Genomic DNA, 25,421 nt, shown 5'->3' on the forward strand with positions numbered 1-25,421 from the left:
AGGGAGCTTCATCTCTACTAGAAGAAGTCTTTATACATAGCATTTAAATGGCAACTAAGTGATCCTTATCATCATCTGATTTGCAGAAAATGGTAGCTTTCCTTGAAGATATAATTGAAATTTTCAGGGCTGCTGTTGCAGACCTCTCTCCAAATTTTTACATGGGAGAAGGCATTAAGGCTTCACCCAAAAAAAGACTTGTGGGGTTGCAGATTTTTAAGGGACACAACCTTATTGCTTTGAAGCTTTTTTCAGTATCTGTGAAGTTCAAGTCATCCTTTAATTTTTTTCCCCCTGCTAATTGCACCAAAATATTCATCAAGGCAATCTGGAATATATTCTTGGGTGGGTTTTTTTAGTCTCTCCTGCTTCAATGCTTTTTCTGTCGGTTCTGTCACTGCTTTCCCTCCTGCTTCTGTGTACCGAGAAACAGAATTAAGGTGTACTGCAACCAGTGGACACTTGCATAAACAGCCTGCTTTGAATAAAACTGCATGATCTGAGGAGAGGAAAACCACCTTCAGCTCTCCTGCCCAAATGCTAAAACACAGATGAGGTTCATATACTATTAAAGCATCACATCTTTGCTTTGAGACCACTGAAATGTTGCGAAGAGCAGAAAAATGTAAATAAACTGAACAGGGGGCATAAAAGCACATTGATCCTCAGGTTCTGCAACCACAATTTAAATGGTTTATATTTGTAATTTATTTAAGATGGTTTCTGGCAAATCCATTAGTAATGAATCTCTTTCACACATTTTTATTTTTATGCACAAGAGCTTTAAGTTTGCCAAGACTTCTGCAAAGCAACTTTTACTGCATCAAATTACTGCATTCCTTGATCTCCCCCAGCACACACTCACAGCAGCCACACTCAAACACAACGTTTAGCTCTGCAACAGACACCACCAAAACAAGGAATTTCTTTTAAATTAACACAGCTGTGAAAAAGAAAACAAACACAGTGGTTTTGCCCTGTCCCTCCAGCGCTTTGCATCCGATGTCCACATAAAATCAGCACGATCCTCTGCAATCCTTGCATCCTAAGATCCGTGTGGAACTTCTTCATTGGGTATTGATGCAGAATTGGGAGCTGTCAGCTCCGATCGCTCTCAGCAGCACAGGGGCTTGAGATTCTATTTCATAATAGGAAAAGATGGCCAGCGTTTTCCTGACAGAAATACCATACATTTTTCAGTCAGTAAAAATTACAGAGCTCATTGATGATGCCTTTCCCATAGAGAATGAGGACTGAAAATTACCCAGCAAAGAGTTGGGTTTTTTTTCTTGGAACACAGAACAAAAATCAGCACGATCTGCTAAACTTATTAACTAATGGGGTTTGAAACCCCCTCTTTGCATGCTGCTGACACACTCACAGCAACCTATGCATTGATCTTATTCAAAAAGCACAGTAATCTCAATGCTGCTAGAATTGGAGTTCTGTGTGCCGTAGCATACACCGCAAAGAAAAAGAAAAAAAAAAAAAAGGCCTTTAGGAAAGGCATGTGCTGAACACACAAAATATGCAGGATGGAAAAAGACCAAATGTAATTAAAGCTTATATGAAATGAGACATTCCTATTTGCAGAGCTCTGGCTGCATTTCTATGAGAAAGAATGCACAGAATTTCAAATCATGCTCTATTTAGACAATGTCAGAAGAAAAAAAAATAAAACACATTTCCCCCCACACACCCCTCAATCCCCCACCCAAAGACCAAAAGGCAAAGCTCATCATCGGAATTAGAGAGAAAAAGCAATCCAAAAAGACTGGTTTACATATTCCTTCCCAAACCAAGTAATCGAGTCTCTCCCTCTCCCGGCTAATAGCTTATAAATTCAGACTTTAAACAAAAGCATCCGAGGAAAAGAACAAGAGAAAGAATCCTAATTCTCAAGCTTCCTACTTAGCACTGCCTTGCTTTTGATGATTTGTGCGGCTGTGTGTGCGTGCCTGTTTGAGAAATGGCGAGATAGGCTTAAAGTATTTTCCATTTCATCAAAGAGCATATATTACTTTCCTGGTTCGCTCCGATGTTGGTTTTATGCCCACCCCTTTTCAATCTGCCCATGTCTGAGATGCACAGTGCAGGCGTACAATCATGAGCAGCTTACGACACTCAGTGAACACTGGGTGCCTCTGCATGCTCTAGCAACATACTGCTCAGCTGAAGGGAAGGGATTCTTGCTGTCTCTCTCTGCTCTAAGCATCACCTAACAAGCAAAGCGAACAAAGAATGGGAAATAAAGCGACCCTTAGCCGGTCTGTGAATGAATTGTAACCTCTCTCTGGAGTAAAGGTTGTGCCGGTCCATGGTCGTTGCAAATGATGGACATTAAACAGATTGACAAATCCTGTGGAGTCGTTAGTAAAGAGTTTGGAGTTTTTTTCACGCCACAGTGTTAACTGCAGAGGAAAGGACAGAGGGAGAAGGAGAAGATCAAGCTCATGTACATAGTTCTGAAACTTGCAGGTCCTAGGAGGCAGCTCAAAAGCTAGCTGGACAAGCCTTTCGCTCGTTGAGCAGAAGCGAAGTGAGACATTGTGAGCTTGCCAGCCTTGCACAACATTGAAAGGGACTGAATTTGTAGCACAGAGGGGTCTTTTTTAGCTCTGCATATAATTAGTCCAAACACAAAGGAAGCAACTGAATGGAGGTTGTCACTCTCTGGAAAAGGGTGGGTAAGACACTTTTTAATTAAATTCTTTCATGAAGAAAGATTTTTTTTTTTTCCTTTGCTGCAGCATTTAAAATGAACAAAATCACTATCATTTTACCTTTGAATGTCTGTGAACTTTAATGCTGCACAGCTCCTGCATGCTGTAAAGTGAAATATTTGCCTCTGTGTTTGTTCTGTTTGCTGTTTTGCTTTGGTTTTCGGGCTTTGTTTCGTTGGTTTGCCTTTTTTTTTTTTTTTTCTCTCCCTTAAATAAAATATGATGTAGAATTTGAAAAGACTCAATGGACATTCTCAAGCCTATTTGGAAATATTCTTGCTAATGGATTTCCTTCTTATTGGTCTCTGTTTAAACTGGCTGCTGAGGAAGCCCCCGGGGTTGATATTGTGTACGCTGGGTATCTTTTCTAAAATGCTTCCAGCTGTGAATAGTGGGTGTCCACAGCTCTGTCGGTGTGAGGGCAGGCTTTTGTACTGTGAATCACTGAATCTCACAGAGATGCCTCGCAACCTGTCGGGCATGATGGGCTTGTCTCTGCGGTACAACAGCCTTTCAGAGCTGCATGATGGACAGTTCACAGGGTTAATGCAGCTCACGTGGCTCTATCTGGATCACAATCACATTTGCTCAGTGGAGGGGAATGCCTTTCAAAAATTGCGGCGAGTTAAAGAGCTCACCCTGAGTTCCAACAAAATAACCCAACTGCCCAACACCACTTTCCGCCCCATGCCAAACTTGCGCAGTGTGGATTTATCATACAACAACCTGCAGTCTTTGGAGCCTGACCTGTTCCACGGGCTGAGAAAACTGACAACTTTGCACATGCGGTCGAACGCCATCAAGTTCGTGCCGGTGAGAATTTTTCAGGACTGTCGCAGCCTGAAGTTTCTAGACATAGGATACAATCAGTTAAAGAGCCTGGCTCGAAACTCTTTTGCTGGCTTGTTCAAACTCACTGAGCTGCACCTCGAGCACAATGACTTGGTGAAAGTGAATTTAGCCCATTTTCCCAGGCTCATCTCCCTGCACTCCCTCTGCTTGCGAAGGAATAAAGTTACCATCGTAGTAAACACTTTGGACTGGATATGGCAACTCGAAAAGATGGATCTCTCCGGCAACGAAATCGAGTACATCGAACCTCACGTTTTCGAGAGTGTACCTCATCTCAAATCCCTGCAGCTGGACTCCAACCGGCTGACCTACATCGACTCCCGAGTCCTCGACTCCTGGAAGTCCCTCACGAGCATCAGCCTCTCCGCCAACGCCTGGGATTGCAGCCGGAACGTCTGCGCCCTGGCCTCCTGGCTCAGCAACTTCCAGGGTCGCTACGACAGCAACCTGCTCTGTGCCACCCCCGAGTACGCCCAGGGAGAGGATGTTTTGGACGCCGTGTACGCCTTCCACTTGTGCGAGGACGCCGACCCCACGAGCGTCAACACCTTCTCCCCGGTGACCAACAACAGCGAGCAGACGCTGGGTTATGGCTCGGCCACCGCCACCTACGACGCGCCCGACGGCGACGAGGACCGGACCACGTACGCCGTCACCATCACCATGCCCGGCGAGAACTCCGAGAACGCCGTGCAGATTCACAAGGTGGTGACGGGCACCATGGCACTGATTTTTTCCTTCCTCATCGTGGTTTTGGTGTTGTACGTCTCCTGGAAGTGCTTCCCGGCCGGCTTAAGGCAACTAAGACAGTGCTTTGTCACACAGCGCAGGAAGCAGAAGCAGAAACAGACCATGCACCAAATGGCTGCCATGTCAGCCCAGGAGTATTATGTTGATTACAAACCCAACCACATTGAGGGAGCCCTGGTGATCATTAATGAGTACGGATCTTGCTCCTGTCACCAGCAGCCAGCGAGGGAATGCGAGGTGTGATTTTCCTTTGGGATTTAAACAGTGTGCAACCAAATAACAGCGTGCAGGCAGACAGTGGCACGGGGTGGGGGGGGGGGTGCTGGGCTTTGCTGGTGATTTCTGACGTGCACCCCTGCCCAAATTGTTTAAGAGGGGCTGTCCAAAAGACTTGATATTTTAGCTTTATCGTGTCTTAAAAACCTTCAGGACAGCCAATCTTAAGGTTTCATATGCTAATACTCCCTTTGAAGATCTGTCAATATTCAGGAATCTGAGAGTGTAAAAAAAGGTACCAATTATTGATCTTTTGTAAACTAAGAAAACTGTTTAAAATAAAAAAAAATAGCATTTACAGTTTTTACAGACTGGTGTATATTACATGAATGGTTCCCTGTATACAAAATGCAACAGTTTAACCTCTCTCTTCATGCTGAGTGTTGAAATGAAAAGTAGAGGAGCAAAGAAGCCACATAAGATAGAAAGCTTAAAATGACCCAGGTGGCTTCCCATTGTAATTAGCACACATTCACGTACATCATGTTGCTGAAGATATGAAGCATGACACTGGAATTCTATTTTTGTTAATGTGCTACCTGTAACTGGATGTCAGTACAACAAGGAGCCAGAGCACCTCAGAAAGGCTGAAGTTTTGACTGTGTCACTAGGACAGGATTTCTGAGGATTTTTTAAGTACAGCTCCCTTGTTAGTTGCTGTAAGATCCATAAAAACTGCATTAGAACCCCTAAAAGTATTTTGTATCAAAACTGATGATATTGTGAGGAGTCTCTAACAAAACCCAAACAAGTGAAACACTGCCAAAATGTGCTCATCAGAATTTTCTTTAATATTAAAAACCAAACCAAAAAAAAAGCTAAATTTAAGGGTTTTTACTTGCATTTACCACTTTAATGCTTGTTTTGAGCTATGCCAAGAGCAAATACCCCCTCATTTTGTGCTCTGTGGGTCCATGGTGAAAAGCAAAAGCAATTATTTGGATCTCAGTGGTTAAAGTCAAGAGCAAAACCACTGTCAGGGTAGGACAGAGAGTTTCCAGAGCACCCTTCTGGGTCCTGTAGTAAAGTGCTGGCAAAACCCAGCTCGTGTCCCTCCCTTCCCCTAACAAAACAACCCCAAAACCTCTGCAGAGGCTGGAGGCAGATGTACCCTCCTTACCAAGGACTGAGAAATGGCATTGATGGATATAAGCAGTGATTTCATGATGTAGATCCCACAGCTGTTTTATCTGACTGCCCTTAAATAAAGGCTTCCTTTCCTTGTATTTTGGATTTTTCATTCCAGAATGTGAACAAGCAAACGATTGATCTTTTCAGCAGCTCCTCTCGCACTAATTGACGATGAGGGAGTTTTATAACATCAGGCAGAGCATCTTGAAATTTTCTTCCTACAGCATTACATGTGAATAAAATGTGATGGATAATGAACTGGGTGACATTTCTATGCTTTGTACATGTTTCTCTATCCTCAGGTTACCACCAAGAGAGGAGCAATTCCAAAATTTTACATGTGTTTTAATGTAACACAGGGGTTTTTTTTTTCCTTTTTCATTGCAATAAAGTGCTATCTACTCTTACAAGGGTACAGCAAGCTTATAAAGCAGAAAAACAGGCACAGAAGAAATAATTTGGTTTTTTTGCATAGCAGGTTTTAGTCATTTATTTAAAATGTAAAGAGTGAATTTTGCATTTCTTTTCTGACTGAAACTATTTTTAAGGAGTCAGGACTTATTTTCCTCTATTTGGTATATCTCATACCATGTATTATAAAACATGAAAATAACCTCTTAATCAAAATTTTTACTCAGTGAGACTATAATATCATCTATGAAAGCAATGAGATTATGTACTGGGAGAGGACAGTGCCACAGAAAATTTAATGAAAATCAATGCTTTTTTTTCCTAAAGCAACTGCAAATTCACCCCCAGCTTTCAAACAAGCAAGCACTGTTAAACCCAGGCTTTTCTCTCTTTAAACAAATGCACATTTCTCTTTCTGTGCCTCAAGCCCACAAGGGCTTGATCCATCCTGAAACTCCCCAGTGACCTGAGGGGCTGAGTGTGCACGTACAAACCCAACAGGAGGGGCAGAGGGAAGGTTCAGAACCCCTCCTCTCTTTGGGCTCCTGACCATGCTTGAAGCAAAAGTACTTTATGCCATGCTAACTGTGGGCCCAGCTAAATTTATTTTCTCCATTAAACCTTTCTCTGAAATCGATAGGGAATTTAAGTGTGAAAAATTGACTCTCTAACTTTGGACTGGGCTATGTGCTCCCCAAGCCACCAGGCAGCACTTGGGTACAGCCACTTGCCAGGAAGCTTCCCAAATCAACCAAGGTTATTAAAATACTGTCTGCATATGGTAAAACAAAATATGAACTGGTTTTATTTTGATAATGACCCCCTGTTGCTATCAGGAAACGTGTTGGTGCAGTCGTGGTTTTGGCCCTGTGAACCTGAGACAAGCCTGGTACCAACAAACAATCATCCTGTGGTTGTATTTCCGTGTATTTTTAGCATTTTTGTGGGTTGTATTTGAAACACACGAGTGACTGCGCCCCTCTGGAGTCATCCCTGCTGTTCATTGGTGTTAGCAACCTCCAGCTACGTTCGCAAGGATTTGAGCAATTCTGCCTTTGGAATTTATTCACCTCTGTGCTCCATGCATCTGGCATTGACAGCCCAAGTAAATGGAACAGAGCATTTTTCTTTGAAGGTGCAGTGGTTTCTTGAGTGAGAGCTGATTTGGGGTTTGCCTGGTGCCACTTCTCCTGCAGAGAGGTGATGGCCACCAGTGCTTTGCCACCCTGAGCAGGATGATGGATGGATCCCTCCATGGAGAGCACAGCAGGAAGGATGTATTTCAAAATCCTCCTGCAGAAATCTTTTCTAGAAGGGTAATCCCTTCTAGAGACAGCCTCCCAGTGATCCCCAGAGGATTTCTGGAGATCTTGACACCCTCTGAATATTTATTGGAGAAAAGAGGGTGTCACTGCTGTTACGTGGCATGAAGACACTCCACAGGGTGCCCACATCCAGGCTGAAAATTTACATGAAATATGTGTGGGTAATAAAGAAATAAAAGAGCCTGTATGTCATTTCAATCCAGCTATTGCAAATCCAGTTATTCATCCTGCTCCAGGCTACTTGCATTGGTGTATATGAGAGTTATTATATTTGTACTGCATTTAGAGCAACTGCAGGGACAGATTTTCCCCAATTCTTTCTTCCAAATTTCATGTTCAACAACTGCCCAGAGATAACTTATTCCCTCTCTTTTGATGCCCTTATTCTGGCCTATTAAATGCCTCCAAAATCAAAGGACAAAAAAAAAAAGAAAAAAAAGGATGCTTTTGGGGTGAGTTGTGAACAGTGTTTTGTCCATGAAATGCTTGGGGAATATCAAAGGAAGGGAAATATTTTAAATATTCCCTTTTCGACGTTCCACTTAATAGGACTAATCTCCCTGTTATAATTAGGTAATGAACATTATTTTTTTATATTTAACTGTCTTTTTGCACAAAAAGCAGGGTGAAAGGCAAGCAAAAGCACTACCTTTGCTGAGCTGGTTAGCAGTACCAGTGTTACAGATCTCTAATATGCATTTTCTTTCTGCTAACATCAATACCCACTCACAGTGCACCCAGTGCTGAAGGAACTGTTGCTGTGTATGCTTTGAATGTATATAAGGGATGATTTATTTTCCTTTCTGCCTTTTTTCCCTTCCTTTCTGTACTACTTAAAAAAAAAAAATGGTATGAAACCACAGAATCAATGCTAATGTACCACATTCTGTTTCTGGCCTGAAAATATAAAATACAAAGAAATTCTGCTCAAGGTGCCAATTCCCTGCTTTGCCATGTCTGGGTGCTGCAGGGGGTGAGCCCAAGGGATGGCCCATTGCTTGTGGTCACAGCAAGGATGCTCTGGAGCAGCCTGACCCAGCTCCCTGCCCACCTGTGCCACACAAAGTCCATGAACCATCCCCAAGGGTATTTTTGTATGCTCTAAAATATTCTGTATGTTTTCATGGCTAAGGCATTGAGGGGTAGTTGAAACGAGTCTATTTGATCATTTTGTTCGGTGCTGATAAAAAAAACCCCAAACAACTCTCATTTGCTTTTGAGATGGACTACATTTGTGTGAGTCTCATTCTGCATTAACAGCAAAAGGACTCTGAGTCCCCCTTCCTCCCCCCTCCAGCTTCCACAGTGGTATTCAGAATGGCAAAAAGGGAGTGTTTAATGAGGAAGCTCATTTCTAGTGCTATTATAATAATAACAGCAGTGATAATAATGAAATTAAGAGGAGACAAAAGATAAGAGGAAAGACTGGAGCAATGGCAACCAAACTCAGGGTGTTTCTGGATTCCTCTGCCTTTTCCTTTTGTAAAGATGGTTAACCTAAAGAAGTAGCACAGATGAAAAACCAAGACCGAGGGTGGGTGGAGAAAGCAGTTTTAAAAACTGTGCAAGCAGGGATGAAGCAGCTTCTGCAAAGGAGGGTACACCACTAAATAGCTCCATTCAGCAGGAGAGAGAAAAGGAAGGGGTGAAGGGACGGCATGAAAGGGAAGATGAGAGCTGGTGAGGAGGCAAGGGGGGCACTGTGCACACATGGGAAATGAGATTTTCCCGTGCCTTCCCCTCCCACGTTCGGGCTGTGGCAAGGACAAGAGCAGGGGTTTGGTTTAGGGAAGATGCCCAGCATCGAGCAGGGAGGGAGGCGCAGTCGGGCGCGCTTCCCCAGACGCGTGCCCGCAGCCCCGTCACTTCCTCCGCCACCTCCCCGTGCCCGGGAGCGCAGTCAGTGTCCCCCCATCCATCACCGCCTGCCCAGCTCCGGCACTGCCACCAGCGTGTGCGGGCTGCATTTCCTGGCTGTCCTAATCACAGCTCACCACAGACTTGCTAGAAAAGCAGACATTTCTACCCCAAATAGCTATTTTTTTTATTATTTTTTTTTTTTAAGAAACCCTCATAGAGAGGGATGGGTGATCTTGAGCTACTGCGGATTCTCCTGCTAATTATATCCACACTCACAGTCAGCTTTACATTCCCAGCTCTAATGACAAACAGATCTGAGATATTTTTGCTGTGTTCAAATTACCATTATGCACCAAGGTTATGCTTTTCCTTGACCTGCCCAACCCAGTCTAATATTAACAAATTGAGCATTTATGCGAGTTCCTTTCCAAGCATGAAGTTGATCAGGAATTTAGGAAATGCTGGTGATTTAAAGATTAACCTTTCATATAATTACTGACATAAACCAGAGCTATTAAGGCATTAGAGACAACTATTCAGAGCATATTCTACATTAAAAACCAAATCACATTTAGAGCCATGCGAAAGACTTTCCATACCAGCCAATTTTTTTTTTAATTTTTTTTTTTTTTTTTTTTAACAGCAGAAGAAAAACCTGGTGAAAGGAAAGGAGTAAGCACAGCCTACCTCTAAAGTTATGGGGGGGGAAAGCAAAGCTATAAAAATAATACAGAAACCAAGCAACAGTCTTCTGCTGGCAAGACACAGCTTGTAATTGGGTGGGTGGCTGTGAAGAGCTGAGATGAATGCTGCAGAGCACTGTAATTTTATTGCACCCTGTCTGCTCTAAAGTGAACATATTTGCAATGAAATCTGTATTTCTGTGAGAACAGGGCAATTGGGTTTTTGGGGTTTTTAGTTTTGTTTTGTTCGGGTTTTTCTGTTTTGTTTTGTTTTGTTTTTTTTCAATTAAGATCACGTCACTTGTTGGCATTCAGGCACAACTCTTGAGGCTTTAAAGCAATTACTGTTCTTACTCCCTTTGCTGGGGTGATAGCTGGGGGAGACAGTCAAAGGGAAGAAGCTGCACTGAAAGGAGTTTGAGCTCCAAGTGCCACATTTGCATCACAAGAGAAGAAATTCAGTTGAAAATAAACACCAGCTTCTCACCTTTCCCTCCATCTCTCCCCCTCCTAAAAACCCAAATATGTAAATATGATAAAAATCAGAGATAGGTGGCAGTGCTAATGGATTAATACATTAATACTATGCACATCTATGCTTGGCAAACAGCACCTACTATTCTGCTGAGGCACTTTTATTTTAAATCATTTCCCTGCTCTCATGTTCTTCACATCCTCACCATACACAGTCACTACTGCCAGAAAATGTCTTTCAGCACGGGTGCTATGGGAACATGACCAATTCCCTTCCATTTCTGAGCTAACAAAGACTAAATCCAAGATTTAAAAGGCAATAGGTAAGTAGAAAAATCTACTTCATCACTGAATTATCACTTTTAGCACAGCAGATTTCTCTGACTGATGTGATTAGACAGTAAGCCCAGCTATTCATTTATTCCCAACTTTAATCTGGCCCTTTTTGCTGATGTGCCTTTCTCCTGAGAGCAAAACAGGGCACAACACTGCAGAGAGGGCTGAAAACGTTTTTGGTAAAATCTAAGATTTGTAAAAATATGCATGGACACATCAAACTGATTTAAGGGCTGATCCAATGAAAAAAATGCAGCTTATGTACAGCAGATCTTCCTGCAGTAGCACACCTCTGTACCCTAGTGGCTACAGTCAGGTATGAGCAAACATCCTCTGAGAGCTGGGGGACTCAAACTGAAAACAGATTTCTGAATACCTTTCAAAATATCTATTTCTCCTCTAATTTTTACCCCTTCTTACCCATTCTCACATTTTTCATTCCCAGAGCCTCACAGGCAGGGTGAGTCAAAAAACAAGAGGGGGAGGAGGAAGAGGAGAGCTCTGAAAATCCCAAACTAAGCTGCAAGAACAGTCCACAGCTATTGAATTCCTGAGGTTTTCAGCCTTCTCACAACTGTCAGCCCTTTGAAACATGTCTGCTATCAACCCTCTTTGCAGGATGAGAGGTAAAGTGAGCTCCCAGGAGTAAACCTGGATCTGTCTTTGTGGTCCAGTGCCTCTCTGACAGCCTGGCTTGCTTAGAGAGCCTGGTAAATATTAAAGAATGTTAATAATAATGAGATAAACCATCCAGGGACTTTTTTACCCACTCTTTTTTTTTAAAACTTGGCTCCATATTAAAGCTTATCATGACAGAAAATTTACTTATCTGATCCACATTACTTCCCAATGCAATTTTTTTTTTTCCACAGCAAACAAATTTGTGGCTGCTGCTCAAAGGTTTGCAATCCTCATGCTAAAGAGGCCACTGGATGTCAAATGTTTACCCTAATCCCATGTAAATGTCACTTAATATTGGACATTTTGTGTTTCTTTACCAGTGAATTCAGCTGCCTCCACCTTCACAAACCTTCCCCCTGCACCATAACTCCCTTTCCAAACAGCCCAGAACCTGCTGTTCCTGTCAGATCAAATTCCCAAACAACAACTGGACGCCATGAATTTCTTATGGAATTGCTGCAGTCTAATAAATTGGATGTGCATCCAATGGCCTGGGAGATGAAGAAATCCTGGAGACAGCAAACAAGCAGGAGGAATGCAGCTGCCATTCCCTCTCTGGGGAAAACCCACAAACCAAAATCCCTGTGTGGGACAGGGCTTGGGGAAGGTGGAGGGCACAGAGCAGCAGCTGAAAGGAAAGGGGGATCACATGGGATAGAGGAAATCACTGCTGAAAAATAGAGGGGGAATCTGTAAAGGGGACAGTGCCCATAACAGATGAATCAGAAAGAGATTTAGATGGCAACCAACACAGCTGATCCTCACTAGGTGATAACAAAGCTCTGTGGAGATTTCTGATAACACAATGAGCCTGTGTAAACCTACATCTGCAGTGGGAAACCAAAATCCACAGAGTCCCAGGGAGCTGAACCCTGGGCTTATTCCTCTGTCCATCTTGGCTTTGTCATGATTGGCTTTTTGGTTGATTTTTTAAAGATTTTTGCTTTTTCATTGCTGTCATGCACAGAACTGAACCCTTGGAGATTGTGCTTTGCCTTCATGGGGAACATGCCAAGCCAAAAGTTGTTTTCTCAATGGGTGGCACTTCAAGACTGAAGCAAACCTTCCCATATTGCTTTGTGTGTCTATTCCTCTGATTCTGGCAACTGTTGGGAATTACATTAGGTAATTCCCTAGCTGGCAGAATGAAGAACTTCCCAAAAAGTTCCCTGAGTAGATTTATGAAGTTACACTGAGTATCTTTCCTAATAAGAGTTGAAAACCCTTTTTTTTTTCCCTGGTTCTCTTTTCCCACCATGTAGGATGCTCCAGCCCCAATCTGTCATTTTTCATTAGCACAGGAGTCAAGCTATGGCTATTAATGAAAACTCTTAATGAGGATTTGATGAACAAGTCCTGGAAAATCAAACTTGAAACAAACAAGCTAAAATCTGTGTCAGATCTATTTTTTGTATGCTGGAAATTGGGAAATGAAGGCCTGTGTAAAGCACTAGGGAATTTAAAACAACAAATTATATTTGGACTTTTGAAGAGCTTTTGACAAGATATTCAGTTTCCCATAAATAAGGCAAGCTCCATTGTCATAGAAAACTAGGTAGGAACTCAAAAATACAGTGGCTTTTTATTCATACAGGGAAAAAAATGGAGCACAGTGTGGTCCCAGGGTCAAGGCTGCTGAATCATCTCAGCTATGATCAGGAAATAGATGGCATTTTTCAAATGACAGATTATTTATATTGTGAAAAAGAATGGAAATGGTGTGGATGTGCAAAGGGACTTCCAAAGGCTGAATCTTATATAAGGTTTGATGGATGAAATTCTGAATAGTCAAATACAAAGCAAAAGACAAGGTATAAAGGAAACTGTTCATCTGTGCCTCGCTGATGTAAGCTATAGGCAACAATTGGACAACTGCATTCCAGGATATTGCATTAAAATCTCTGCCCAGTGTGCAGAGAGGGCAAAAAGAGGAGAAAAGAAAAGTGGAATAACATCCCTAATGGAACAGCTCTCCAGAAATTAAATAGTGTGATATAAACCACTCCTCTGGCTTCAGCTAGAAAATTCTGTTAAGGCTAAGTTAGGAAAGGCTCTGAGCGCTAGATAAGGATAAACTCCTGCCAGGTGAGAGGATGAACGATTTGGGAAAGTTTGCGAGGAGGGAGGGGAAGAAACCGGACCTGCAGGAGCGCCACGAGAGCAAAACGTGGATCCACCCCCCCTCTAGCGGCCGTTCCCCACCGGCTGCTGCAGAACGCGCCCGGAGCACGGGCAGCAGCTCCGGAACGAGCACACACCCGTCCTTTCTATGCCCCCTTCAATCTGATGTTCCTTCACCGTATATTGTTATTTTCTATTCCTCATTAAAGTGCCTGCTGCACTCCTGTGTTGTTTCTTGTCATTACTCAGTGCACAAGCTGTTGTGCAGATGGATTTTTATTTTTTTTCTGCCTGCCTGCAAGAAGAGGATGCAGAGTGTGACAGGGGCCACGCACACCCTGGCATCAGGAACAATCATAAAATTTTAAAAATAACATTTGGAAGTCACTGTACACATCACTGATGCAAAAAAAAAGGCATTAAAAACAAGGAACAGTTGTACAGAAATGGGAACATGGAACTAATTTGGTACATATATCCCTAAAACTTTATAGATTAAACAAGATACTTTTTTAGGAACAGCATCTGGGACAGGGCATATCGTGCAGTGGAAATGGATTTTTTTAATTTCTTACTCATGGACCAGTCACTGAATTTCTGTGTTTCCAACCAACCTGCACACGTGAGGAAACTGAGGCTGGGTGAGCCCTTCACATCCCCACATCCTGAACACACACAGGTTATTCCTGCTCACTTACACCCTCCTCTGTCTTCTGTAGGACATGCACTAAAACTGGAAGAATCCCCAGTTTTACAATTTTTTCCACATAATTCAATATAACAGACTGTGGCATTCACATTCCCTGAACATGATTCCTTCACCCAGGGTTTTTCTCCTGGGAAGCTGAAAGGCAGCAAGAGAGGCCTCAGAGAAAAGGAAAACAATTCTCATCTCATTTGCTTCTCCTGTGTTGTGCTCATGTGGAATGTGTTTGGAGATTGTTCACCCACAGGTGATTGTTCCATTGGATTCTGCTGGGAGTTGTTTTCACTCTTTGGCCAATCAGGGCCAAGCTGTGTTGGGACTCTGGAGAGAGTCAGGAGTTTTCATTATTAGCTTTTAGCATTCTGTAAGTCTCCTTTCTGTGTTCTTTAGTACAGTATAGCATTCTTTAATATAATACAGCATGAGAAAGCCATAAATTAGCCTTCTGATGAGATGGAGTCCTCCTCATCATCCTCTCCCCTCACTGGTGGCCTGCATTTACCATACCAGCCCATTTTCTGCTGCTGTTCTGTAACAATGCACCCTGGAACACTTTGGGACTGAGGAGAAGAGGTGCTGAGCTGGGTGCAGAGAGGGGCTGGGGTGCTGAGCAGGAGCTCAGCCCTGTCTCTGGCTGAGGTAACACCAAACACTTTGTCAGAACTGGGTGTTCTGTTAAAATAGCACATTCTACCCCCCCAAAAAAAGAAGAAGAAAACAAAAGAAACCTGGAGCAGAAGTGAACATCCTTCAGCTGCATCTACTGCACCCTCAAGATAATTAATTCCAGTGTACCAGGCTGGGCTTGTAGGGCAGATGAGAGGTGACAAGGAGTTCTATTTGCCTCTTGTAAAAATCATTCCATCACTTCAATTTTCTCAATCCCTGCTTCAAATGCCACCCTCAGCAGTGATTTTTAAGATGCAGCAGGTAAATTTATGTATTTGATAGGGAGAAATATCAACCCTTGCTAAGGTGATTTGCTAAGAAATTGCCTAAGAATGTATTTTTAATTAAGGCTTGTAAGACACCCTTGTATGCATTTTAATAATTAAAGCAGGGCTGCTGCCCTTCTATAAATTATTCTGAAATTACCTGTTGATTATCTGAGATGGTGCCTTTTTGTGTCCTCTTATGGCTCAGATGGAGTTCAGAGCATCCTTAATTTCATTTGAATAATTAATTTGTTTAACTGAAACTGAAGAATAAAATCACAAACAAGGCACATTTTGACTTCTCACATGTTAAATCTGAAGAGCAAACCCATGTCTTGATAATGTGAGCTTGTTAAAAATAGCCAGACAACAGATTATTCAAAAGATTTGTGTATAAAGATGCAAGCAATTTGCTCTTCCATTACCAAATTAATTCAAGTTTCTGTACATGGCAAATATTATTTGCTAAGTCTCTTCTGTGTGTACTCTGTGCTTCCAGAGGATTAAAGAAGGAATTTTGTCACTGAAAGAATAGGAAAACAGATTTGCAGATGTAGCAATCTTATAAAACCCTGAGCTCAGAAAAAACATTTGCAATGCCACCAAGAAGGAAAAATCATTTCCCAAATTGTCCCGAGTCTCTTCCTACAGAGATTACAAGGACAATGATGCACCTCCTACGTGACTCTTTCCAACTGCTTGCAGGAACAGGCCAGCTCCCATTCCCTTCCCCTGATTAGGCTCAGGATTATTCCATGCCTGTCTCTTGGTGCCTATATTTGTCATGTTAGGCATTTTTTGCAAGGTGAACACAAGTTATTTTATTCAGAGGTGTGAAAAAATAAAAAAAAAAAAAAAAAGAACTGGTCTTTGCTGCATTAGTCAGGTTTCCATCACTACGAAGTAAAGCATCAATTGGGATGAAAACTCTAGAAATCACTTTTTTTTTTTTTTTTAATTCTTGCCAACTACATAATTATGCCTCAAATGATTTTGTGCCAGGTGGTTTGGCTAACAGATGGAATGGTATATTTGTTCACTCTTCGTAAACCAAGCTCCTTTCAAAAGCTTGTGAGCCAAAAGTATCTAAATTATTGATTGGAAGTTATATATGCTTAATAAGTAATTAAACTAGCTACAAATTACAGTGACTCCTGTGAGCATTTTTAAAAAAATCATATAGAAAAATGTGATTTCCAGCAACATTTTTAAATCATGGCAGATAAAAATATTGGTGTGAAACGATGCACTACAGACAAAGGAGCTTTGGTAGGAAGCATCTCAGAAATGTCTAAAGCAGGACACTTTGCATAACAGGGATCCATGGGCTGAGAGAGGGACCTGGGAGAACCTCAGGAGGTTCAGCAAGGCCAAGTGCAGGGTCCTGGCCCAGAATGAGCCAATCCAAGGCACAGACACGAGGCTGAGTGCAGAATGGATGAGAGCAGCCCTGGGGAGAAGGAGGTGAAGGGGCTGGGGGATGAGAGCTGCACATGCTCCAGCCCAGAACCCCTGTGGGCAGCAGGGAGGGGGATTCTGCCCCATCCCTGCTCAGCTGAGACCCCACCTGCAGAGCTGCCCCAGCCCTGGGGTCAAACAGGAGAAGGAGCTGGAGCTGCTGGAGAGAGCCCAGAGGAGGCCATGGAGATGCTCCAAGGGCTGGAGCCAGGCTGGGAGAGCTGGGGGTGCTCACATGGAGAAAAAAAGGCTCCATGGAGAGCTCAGAGCCCCTTCCAGGGCCTAAAGGGGCTCCAGGAGAGGTGGAGAGGGACTGGGGACAAGGGAAGGAGGGACAGGACACAGGGAATGGCTCCCACTGCCAGAGAGCAGGGATGGATGGGATATTGGGAAGGAATTGTTCCCTTTGAGGGTGGAGAGTCCCTGGCAGAGGTTGCCCAGAGAAGCTGTGGCTGCCCCTGGATCCCTGGAAGTGCCCAAGGCCAGGCTGGATGGGGCTTGGAGCAACCTGGGATGGTGGAAGGTGTCCCTGCCCACAGACAGGGCTGGAACGAGATGAGCTTTAAGGTCCCTTCCAACCCAAACCATTCTGTCATTCCATGATAAGATTAAAAGTGGTTCCAAAGGCTTACTTAACCAACTAGAGCTTGTGAGCAGATCTAACAAATGCAGTCAGGTTCTCAAGACTCTCCCAGACAACATATCCTCAATATATCCACCACTCTGCAGGGAGAAGTTTAACTGAGACCAAACCACACGGTTTGATCAAACCCCTGCTTTATCCAGCCTGCATTGGGAGTTATCTGGGGCTCATTCTCTTCTTGCCTGCACATCCCAGAAGGAAATCCAGAAGCCTTTGTTATGCATGGAATGGCCAGGAATCCATTCCATCAGGAGGTGTTACACTGACTGGGAATGTGCTCAGCACACGGAGAAGGCACAGAGTAAATCCAGCCTGGCTGGAAGTGCTGCACTTGGAGCACACGTGCAGATCAACTGTACTGAGGAGGCACAGCAGGCATGTGATGAACAGCACATTTCAGCAGGTATTTTCAAGCTGGAAACAGCCTGGATTTTCTCCTCCTGTGCCCATCAGCTGGGCTGTAAAGGTACAGGAACTCTGTGATGGAGCTGACCCTGTCCCATTAAACATTTCCCTGAGCATCTGCAAATATCACTGATTTCCCAGCCTGTGTAATGATCCTCACCATAACCCCACCGAGCTGAGGGCAACAACAGATCCATTTCCCACCCAACCCTCCCATGGGAAAATAGCAATTAATTAAAAAAAAAACAAAAATGAGAAAAGCTTTTTGTCATAGTATATTAATATCTGTACTATTGCTATCACAGAGCTGTGCCAGAAACATTGATTTAATAGGCACTGCAAAGCAATTACCATGCAAATAATATTAGCCAGCAATTTATTATTTTTTTTAGTGAAGTCCTTATTTTGGCTAGCAGACCACAGTAACAGATTCCAATAAAAGTGGGTAATTGAAAGAAATTGCAAGTGTCTAAATAGCTGTGACACCAAACATATGAAGCAGCAGTTCTCAGCCTTGCCTATTGGGCTGCTTGTGATTTCAAATATGGACAACCTGGGGAGCCAACAAAGGAACAGCCTACACAGCAAAAAGAGAGCACTGAAGCAACCAGAAGGGAAGATACTGGGGAAAACTCTCTTCATAGTGACATGGGCAAGGAGGACAATGGAGAATAATGTAGAGGGTTTTAAGCCTCTTAGAGAACAGCATTCCTGCCTCAAATCCTTCCTTTTCCCCTGGTTTTCTTCATAAGAAACAATTTTTTTTGGAGTAAGTCTATATTTTTTTTAAGCCATATATGCTCATCTATTTATAGCAGAGGATTGGAGACTTGCTCAGATTAACTGAAATGTTAAAGTCCATGTTCAGCTTCAGAAGTTGCCCATTGATCCTCTTGCCTTGGATTGAAGAGAGCAATAGGATTTTTACCTAAATCACTTTTGTGTTCTTCCTGTGACTACCAGAAAACAAACAAAGTTGCTTAGCTCACACCAGAGTGCTGTGACATTCACAAAATTAAGGAAACTTCACATTGCAAGACCTAAAATATTAAATTCCCATACTAAAGAGATACTGACAGCTGTGTACTTAGAGACATAATAGGATGGCTAACTATTAAGTGATGCCTCCTAGGAAATCTGGGATGGGAAAACATGTCACAGTCAAGTCTGTCATCCCTGGAAAGACCTTTGAAGATCATCATGTATGCACGCACTTTCTGAGCAGGGCCAGCAGAAGCCAGAAAGGTCACTGGAAAGCTGGTAGAAAATGCCAATAGCAAAATAGATGAACAATTTTTACAAAAAAAACTTTTAGACTATTTGAGACAGCAAAAAGCTCCTCATATTTTCAGCACTCAGTTCACTACAGGACTGAACCAAGCAGCAAGGGAAGGGTAATGGGAAGATCCTGTGCTGTGTAAAGCAGGTTTATGTACAAACTCAAGCCTGTTATTGAATCCATCCTAATGTAAGTGAACAAACATAAATGTATCATAAAGCACATGCCTCCTTTGAAATAAATACCAGTCTCTTAATGTCTTTACATCTCTAATAATCTTAATGATATTAATCTCTTAATTATGTTAATCTTATCTTACAAGGATACCTATGCCGGCATGATAACTGAATTAATACTTCTGCGTTTTACAGTCAAAATCTGCCTCATTTCCTCAACAGTTCTTCAGGCAGAATGGCAGCTGACATGACAAAATCAGGCAGGAACACATTTGGCATTTGCCACAAACCTATATCAAGATGCACAGTCTTGACTCTGTAGCTTTGCCAAGGAGTAGGAGGATCCACAGGCAAGGATCCCAGTTTTAGACACCAGAGTTTTAAATACAGTAGAGGTGGGTAATAAAGCACCAACTCTCCACACCTGAATTCAGTGCTCAGTGTCAAAGCTTGCATGGATTTTCACAAACTGGTGGCTCACAGTGCTGGGCTGATTCTGTCACTGCTGTTTCAGATGTGACACTTTTTGGCAGACCCCAGGGTCATTGAGGGGAAGCTGCCATTGGCATTGCTGTTCCCATCTAAGTGAACAGTGGGATGTCTCCCAGTCCAAACATGGATCCAATTTTTCCAGTGGAATGGAGGCTGGCCTAGAACTGCTGTGGCAATAAAGTCTAAACCCACAAGATCTGTAGGTGAGTTGATTTCACCCCTCACCATAGAAGCCCTGGAGGAAGCCAAGCTAATTGAGCATAAACTGCAATCTTCCCATTCCATGTAGGCTTTCACAGCCCAAAAATTATTTCTAGACCTCTCCTAGGTCTAGAGGTTGGTAGCTCAGCTCAGTTAATTTCCAAGTCTGAGTTTACCACAGGAATCTAAAAGACTGACAAGGACACCAGGATCACAGAGAAACCAGAACCTCTTTGGTTATGGAGCTTTTCCCTTTGCCTCATTCCACAGATGGGAGCTCAGCATGGCTGATGCTGATTAAACTGGAGCACGTCTGGAGAGATCTGGAGACAGATTTTTGGTTTTTTTCCTCAGACACATCACTCCATCAAAGGCTTGGCTAAATCTCACAGCAATCTCTAATTCTCAGCTATCAATGCAGTGCTCCTCAATAACCTTGTTGTCTTCTTTCACTGTCAAAGGGCTACCTTTGATTATTAGACAGCTAACAAAACACAAACACTGGTGATTAGACCATTTCCTTAGAACTCTGTGAAAAAGGTTAGAGATTTGAAACATATCAATGCTATCAGAGAAGAAAAAAAAAATTGTTTTACTTCTGCCATGGTAACTAAGAGACGTGATTCTCAGATCACAGTCTGGTTCATCCAGAAGGTTTCTACTCCTCTAGTGGTGTTGCAGCCTTCATTTTTCTGGAAGTTTCTGCTAAATTTGTGTATTCAGCTGGCTGACTTCAGAGTTTTCAAAGATAAGTGAAGATTCTCCAGAATTATGCTGGCAAGGGAGTACCAGCTCCCCCCAGATATCTGGGGCATGGACAGAAATGAGTGGTCCCACATTTCAGAGTCAAGCAGGAGCAGTCTTTAGCCACACAAGGACACACCCCACCAGAGAGGAGAGCAGCCTGCTGAATATGGCTTTGAACAGCTACTCCCAGGAGCAGCCATAATTTCAGCATAAATTCCACTAAAATAACTGAAGTCACCTCGAGCAAGGTCCTTTAGCTCTGGCTGATTGGGCAATACAAGTTTCCCTAGCAAGGCTCACCAATTGTTGCTCTCCAAATTCACACCCCACTTCAGAGGAATTTCCTTAAGCAGGTAAGTAATGTCTTTTGAAAATAGAGATTTGCCTAATGTCAGAAAAAAGAACTCCTTGTAATAAGGTGCTGCCACCAGCATATCAAATGGCTGAATTAGAGCTAATTTAATCCTTTCAATCTAGGCTGGGGTGACCAGCCCCTAGAACTGCATCAGATGATATTCACAGGATAAGAAACTCTATTCCAGACAAGAGTGGCTTTGAAAAACAATATAAGATTTTCAAGTCTTTCTTAAGGGAAACTGTTCAATCATCTTATCTTCTATGTGGAGTAAGATAAGCAGCAATCAGCTCAATTTGGAACAAAAGAGATTTGTATTCCATATTAGAAAGCATTTGCTAACTGTAAATATAGTTCAGCACAGAAGATGAAGAAAGTTCTGTTTGTGCTCAGAATTTCAGCATTTTAATCCTTTATTGCAACTGAACTGAATTAAGACTCTTCCAAATAACTGTCAATATTACATTGCTTTTTAGGAACTGGAACATTTTGCATTCTACTACAAAAAATTAAGACCTTCTTCAGTTATGTCATCTCATAATATTTTCTTAATTTAAAGAAACCTGGGCACACAAATGTTTGAGTAAAATGTAGATGGGCATGCATGTGCATTCCCAAGTTTCTGACAGCACACAAACTGGCACGTAATGAAACCATTCAATTGAATGAAGGGAATTTTCAGGGAACAGCTGACCTTGACAATCAAGCTGGTGTGTAGAAATCCCTGTGCTGGGATTCTGAGGGGGGAAATTCCTGAGTGGCCCCCAGCCCCCAGCAGGTCTGTGGGCAGCTGTTGGGAGAAGCTCACTGCAAGGTTTGATGGAAGAGCTGCTGTCACTCAGAGGGGCAAAAACTCACATTTTTTTTCCTTGGAAGTGCATCCATATATTGTCACTAATTCACTTTGGACAGACTGAACACTGCTGCTCTTCAAGGTAATGGAAATTCCTGTTGATTGACAGCACAGAGAGACCATTGCTTAGTGATTTTGAAAAGAAAGTGTAATTGGAGACTGAAACAAGGACATGCTGTCAGCTTTATTCTATTTCCTTGTTTTATATGTAACATAAAGGTAGAGTAGGGCAGAGCTGTAAATCCCTGAGTTTATTTTATTAAGCTCCTAGTTTATAAATTGGACTATTTTTGATCTCTGCTTCTTTCAGTTGCTTTCATTCCAAGATTTTTTGTTATTTCAGTTTAAAGAAGGAAGATTGCCAGAAGAAAGAATGGGCATCACTAACTCAGATTGTTCATATTCAGAGGAGGACTAAAATTTGAACAATTCCAAATGGGTTTGACAGCAGGGATAAGGAACAGCTTAATTCAGCAATGTCTTTATAATTTCATTTCTAAAATATTGCATACAAGTCTATTAAACATTGTTATTCAGAAGCTAAAATGACAGAATAGAATAATGGAAAGCATTTTAAGAATCTATTTAGCTTACTTGCCTGCAAAAAGTCAAAATCAATTGTATCATTCTTGACAAATGTGGCTATTATCAACACCCGCCACTGATAAGGATTTTGCAGCATCCTCAGGCAAAATCCTTCTGTGCTTTACTCTCATTACTCCTATTACACTGTCCTTAATTCTAATCTAAACTTTTCCTGCTGCAATGTTATTCCAGAACTATTTCTCCCATCCAATAGCAAAATGAAACCTGTTTATTCTATTCCACTTTGCAGCAGCATTTTTTGTCGTTCAGGACATGGAGGAAAAATGGGTGCAATTTTCACTTCTCCAGACAAAACACCAGTTCACTCAATCTCCTCTCATAGATCTGATTTTTTTCTAGGACTTTGATCATTATTTTTATGCTCCTTTTCAATCAGACTTTATCTTTCTTGAAGTCTGTACCCCAAATTGACACAGCATTCAGCAGTGCTCTTCCCAGAGTGCTGGGGTGATGTATCCTGCTTAGAATATCTTAGAAAACCTTAGAAAATCTGGCTGGCCCAGGAACAGGTTATGGTACACTGTGTCTCACTGACAGCCTTCCCAAAGAATCCCTGCACACTGGATTTGCTGCCCATTTTTATAAAATGCATGTTTTTGGTAGGTAAAAAAGAAGGGAAGAAGATCAAGGTAAGATGTTGAGGATGATAAGAGGATGATGTGAGCACCTCTGCTATGAGGACAGGGGGTGCTCACCTGGAGAAGAGGAAATTCCAGGGAGACTCAGAGCCTCTTGTAGGGCCTGTGGGGGCTCCAGGAGAGCTGGAGAGGGACTGGGGACAAGGGATGGAGGGACAGGATACAGGGAATGGCCTCACACTGGCACAGGGTGGATTTATTTGGTACATTGGGGAGGAATTCTGCCCTGTGAGGATGATGAGGCCCTGGCACAGGGTGCCCAGAGAAGCTGTGGCTGCCCCTGGATCCCTGGAAGTGCCCAAGGCCAGGTTGGACAGGGCTTGGAGCCACCTGGGACAGTGGAAGGTGTCCCTGCCCATGGGAGGGGTTGGAATGATTTGAGCTTTCTGGTCCTTCCAACTCAAACCAAAGAATTCTGTGATTTTATGATTTTGCTTTCTTATGAGTAAATATTGAAGTCCTGCATATCCACACTTAATAGTAATTAATTTTTTTTTCCTCTCACTGTAGTCTGTGTTTTGTTTAATATCTCAGTTGCATTCATAAAATTCAGTTCTGGCAATACTGTGTATACATGAAACCACATTCTTTTAAGGCACCACTTTTCTTTGGGTGAAGAAGCTCATTCATCTAAACTGATCACACATAAATACATTTGCACTAGGAGAGCTGTTAATTTATATATATGCCTATTTCAGCCAGGCACTTAACCAGAAATATCCTTATCCAGAAATACAGGCTTTTAAAGTGACCTAAACTGGGAATAAGCCATTAAAAATAAAATAATAAGTCCTTCCTCTCACAACCTGCAGTCTGGAAATGCACCGTATTGGAAAACACTTTTAGGAATTATTTGAAGGAAATTTTGTTTCAGAAAATAATTTACCCATCAGAACAATTATATGCTGGGCAAGACACTACTAAGCAATCCTATTTTATAAGTATATTGAGGGAGTTTTTTTTGTCATGTGAAGTGGTTTCATTTTCTTCTCCCTCCCAGGGAATGGCAGCTCTCCTGACAGTGCTGCAGTGCTTCCTCTGGATGTGGCCCAAGTAAGCTGACATTTGAGAGACATCACAGAGGTGACAGGAACTATATTAACTTTTATGAAAAGCCAAAGCTGACTTCAGAATACCTCAAACAAAATCAATCATTCAGTATTGTGTAAAACAGGGTTAAATTGCATCCCAAATATTATTTTAAGCTCTGATCTTTGTTTAGGCTCTTTGATCTTTGTAGGTTTTCATTAAAAATTTTTAATAAAAAAAAAATACAACAAAGGACATGTCAAGAAGAATGTTTTAATGAGAATATGAATATTCAGGTGGGAGATGTGAAAGTTAAAGCTCTGTAATGACCTGATTCAAAGGTCACTGAGGCAAACAGAGAGAATTCACATATCACAAAATCACAGAATGGTTTGGGCTGGAAGGGACCACAAAGCCCATCCCATTCCAACCCCTGCCATGGGCAGGGACACCTTCCACCATCCCAGGTGGCTCCAAGCCCTGTCCAACCTGGCCTTGGGCACTGCCAGGGATCCAGGGGCAGCCACAGCTGCTCTGGGCACCCTGTGCCAGGCTCCTCACCCCCACATGGCAGAATTTTTTCCCAATATCCCATCCATCCCTGCCCTCTGGCAGTGGAAGCCATTCCCTGTGTCCTGTCCCTCCATCCCTTGTCCCCAGTCCCTCTCCAGCTCTCCTGGAGCCCTTCAGGCCCTGCCAGGGGCTCTGAGCTCCCCCAGGACCCTTCCATTCTCCAGGCCAGCACCCCCAGCTCTCCCAGCCTGGCTCCACAGGAGATTTGCTGTAAATCTGATATTCACCAGCCAAGGATCAGCCCCTAATTGTCAATGCACACAAAGGTGTCTCACACAAATCACTGATTTTTATCACAAATTCCCTGTGGTTTTCTATCCCCTCTGCATTAAACAGCTGTGTGCACACCAATCTCCCTTTCCTTGTCTCCAAGGCTCACAGCTTTGGACTGTTCTTTCTTGTGCTCCTTCCCATGCAATCAGCTGCTTCCTCCACACCTCTCTTGCTTGAATTTTTTTTGTTCCATCCTATCCTGTCTGTTTGCAGACCTGACACCAGCATCTCTTCCTTGTCTCTCTCTCTCAGCTCCAGCTTTATCCCTTCCACATTATTACAAGCAAAGACATCTTCATGGCACCACTCCACAAAGGGTCTCTCAATATCTATGGCCTGTGGCTACAGACCTGAATTTATGATTAATTTCTCCATATCTAGCCACATACTCTTTTTTTTTATTATTATTTTTATCTATTACAAGTTGTT

General features: G+C 42.6%; 2 protein-coding genes across 3 annotated transcripts in view; one reads left to right on the forward strand and one right to left on the reverse strand.

Moving 5' to 3' along the window:
- Positions 1-25,421, reverse strand: part of CTNNA2 (catenin alpha 2) — a 478,672-nt gene that overhangs the window by 153,394 nt on the left and 299,857 nt on the right. Inside the window, exon 1 of one of the 2 annotated variants that reach the window (XM_077177858.1) lies at positions 3,844-3,980. The exons of the other annotated variant lie outside the window; for it this stretch is intronic. The gene's annotated coding sequence lies outside the window, so the exon portion shown is untranslated. Of the gene's footprint in view, positions 1-3,843; positions 3,981-25,421 lie in introns of those variants that run through there. 2 annotated transcript variants of the gene reach the window in all.
- Positions 2,077-4,904, forward strand: LRRTM1 (leucine rich repeat transmembrane neuronal 1). Its single transcript, XM_054632614.2, has one exon. The coding sequence runs from the start codon at positions 3,006-3,008 to the stop codon at positions 4,566-4,568; it is 1,563 nt and encodes a 520-aa protein (XP_054488589.1). The 5' UTR covers positions 2,077-3,005; the 3' UTR covers positions 4,569-4,904.

This window comes from Agelaius phoeniceus, chromosome 4, assembly GCF_051311805.1.
Source record: "Agelaius phoeniceus isolate bAgePho1 chromosome 4, bAgePho1.hap1, whole genome shotgun sequence".
In the NCBI taxonomy this organism is placed as follows: domain Eukaryota; kingdom Metazoa; phylum Chordata; class Aves; order Passeriformes; family Icteridae; genus Agelaius; species Agelaius phoeniceus.